The sequence below is a fragment of the Octopus bimaculoides genome, chromosome 16, assembly GCF_001194135.2.
Source record: "Octopus bimaculoides isolate UCB-OBI-ISO-001 chromosome 16, ASM119413v2, whole genome shotgun sequence".
NCBI lineage: Eukaryota > Metazoa > Mollusca > Cephalopoda > Octopoda > Octopodidae > Octopus > Octopus bimaculoides.
Window position 1 is genome coordinate 55,287,363 of NC_068996.1, and position 2,678 is coordinate 55,290,040.

General features: G+C 35.0%; 1 protein-coding gene across 1 annotated transcript in view; it reads right to left on the minus strand.

Annotated features, from left to right (window-relative positions):
• LOC106871176 (serine/threonine-protein phosphatase 4 regulatory subunit 4) overlaps window positions 1–2,678 on the minus strand; it is a 102,874-nt gene that overhangs the window by 47,222 nt on the left and 52,974 nt on the right. Inside the window, exons 5-7 of the mRNA XM_014917507.2 lie at window positions 1,949–2,055; window positions 1,305–1,412; window positions 616–860 (exon numbers count right to left, since the gene is read on the minus strand). Of these exons, the coding sequence (XP_014772993.1) occupies window positions 616–860; window positions 1,305–1,412; window positions 1,949–2,055 (460 nt within the window). The remainder of the gene's footprint in view (window positions 1–615; window positions 861–1,304; window positions 1,413–1,948; window positions 2,056–2,678) is intronic.

The window sequence follows — 2,678 nt, forward strand, 5'->3', positions numbered from 1 at the left end:
CGTTGTATGTATCACTTTCTCTCTCTGTTGAGCGCATGTGTAAGAACGCTGTTCCAGGTAGAAGGGATGAAATATAAAAGTTGCTAGAAACAACAGCCAAATCTCCCTTAAATCACACAAAGTAAACGGAATTTAAAAATCTAATTACTGCACTGGAAAGTTCACATCGAGAAAATTCCATTGATGTAAACATTTTTACGAAAAAGTGGAAAATGTGGATTTCTATAAACTTTTAAAAAGGCTTCACACAGACACACAATTTCAGCTTTATATATTAAGATATATATCTAACGGTTCTGTCTCTCTCTTTCCTTGCTGGCATTTCCTCGCATCTCACATGTGAGCCCTCTTATGTTAATATAATATGTTTTGTGTCAACCGTGCGATGCGTTAAAAGGAGCCTGTTTCCATTCACCGCCATTCACTTTTGGTTCGCACAATCATTCTCTACAGATTAATATGTATCCGGGTACTCATTTAACTCACCCTGGTCACATAAAAAAGGCAGGATGATAATAATAATAAGAATAAATTAAACAAATAAAAAGAAAAGGAAAGTTAAGGACAGTGAAACAATGAAAGATCTTGTATATTATTATTATTATTACGACTTACCGGAAAGACCATGACATAGACGACCAATATGCTTTGCAATTATGGGTAATGTGTGATCCTTTGAATATAGACATTGTTCATAGAACCTAATAACTAAAGGAATGATTGTGTTTGAACATGTATCGTCATCCAAAAGACTTAAAATATTCACAACAGTTTCAAGACCCATCATACGGACATACACTTCTTCATCGTTAGTTAACTCAACCAGTTCAGGAAGAATAGCACTCTTTGTTGCTTCAAGACTGCAAAGAAAAAGAAAAAGAAAAATATAAAACCTATTTTGGTAATAATGATGTTGGTGTGAAAGAAAAGGATTTCATTCATATGTTTCATGTGTTTTTCTAGGCTAGTATGGGTTAGAGAAGTATCATCAAAGCATCATTTTACAACTGGATGCCCTCTCTGATACTCACCCTTTCCTGTTTTACAAGTAAGGGAGATTTCATTACACTTGTGTCCAAAAAACACAAAAAAGCCACATGACAAGCTGTGGACAGGGAACAACATCCCTACCAGCAGATATCCTCACCTGCAGCTCATTCAAGGATGAGCCCAACGTAGATATCAAAACACAATGGTAATACTGTGATTTATGACATCTTTCCTTTTTTTTTCATCTTCAGAAAATTCACAAAATTTTTGAAGTATATATATAAAAAAAAAGACAAAAATTTCAGGCAACTTACCCCAAACCCCTTGCAACAGGATTGAGTTGCTTACACATACAACCACGGACTTCATAGTCAACATCTTGACACAATGACTGGACAATTGGCAATATTTCTTTTTTAATTCTGAAATACAGAAGCAAAACATTTTGTTAATAAGAAATTATTTAAAAACATTTATAAATGAAGGCTACAGAGATAAAAGTTCACAAAATGGATAAACCTTTTCATACGGACCCACTTGAGACTACCTCTGCTTCTATGATACCAATTTCTTGTTTTAAAGCAGAGGTCTCCAAAGTGGTCGATGGTACTATTCAAGGGGGTTGATAAATGTCTGGAAACTGTACATCTACTTAATTATTATTTATTTGTTTATTTTCTTGTACATGCCTGGGGGTCAAGGATTCCATGAAGGGGTTGATGGTCTAAAAAGTTTGGGGACCCCTGTTTTAAACTGATCCAAAATAAAACCTGGGTAAAGCTCCTTGTACTAACTATAACCCAAATCAAACCATTAATTAAAAACAAGAACAATAGTAGAAGTCTGATTTAATAAAGATCTGGCTGCCATTTCTAGTATACTGAACGACCATGTTGATTTGTTTTTGACTTTATTACAAGATTCAGCATTTTTACATTCCAAAATAATAAATACTTACACAAACGGGTCAAACTTAGTGGCTATTTTTCCTAATATTTGACAACATGACAGCCTGGCTTGTACTGATTGGGATAACTGACCCTTTGCTACAGCAGCTGTTAAAATCTGTAAATGAAGGAGATTTAGTATTTATTACAAAGTAAAACATTAATTGCATTAAAAGAAACATTAAATGTCAGGAAAAAAAAAAAAAAAAAATTCCTTGTGGGTCTCATTTATGTTCTGTCTTTTAATGAATTGCAACAAAGACATGTACACTCCAACACACACACACACACAATATCATCATTTAACATCTGCCTTCCATGCTGGCATGGGTTGGACAGCTTCACAGGAGCCAGCCTAGTAGAAGACTACACCAGGCTACTGTGTCTCGTTTGGCATGCTTTTTTACAGCTGGATGCCCTTCTAAATGCCAACCACTTCACAGTGTGTACTGGTTGCTTTTTACATGTCACCAAGTAACTTGCAAGACAAGGAATTTTGAGAGGGGAGGGGTAATTGGAGGAGGGAATCTAGTGTCAGATGATAAAAGGTTAGAGTGTGACAGAGGGACAGAAACAGGTGTCTTGCTATAGAGGAGGTATATGGTTACCTGTCCAGAGAGAGAGGAAGAGGAAAAGAGAGAGAGCGAGAGAGAACAAGAAAGAGGACAAAAATAGGTATGAAATATATAAAGGAGATACTATATATATATATATATATATATATATATATATATATATACA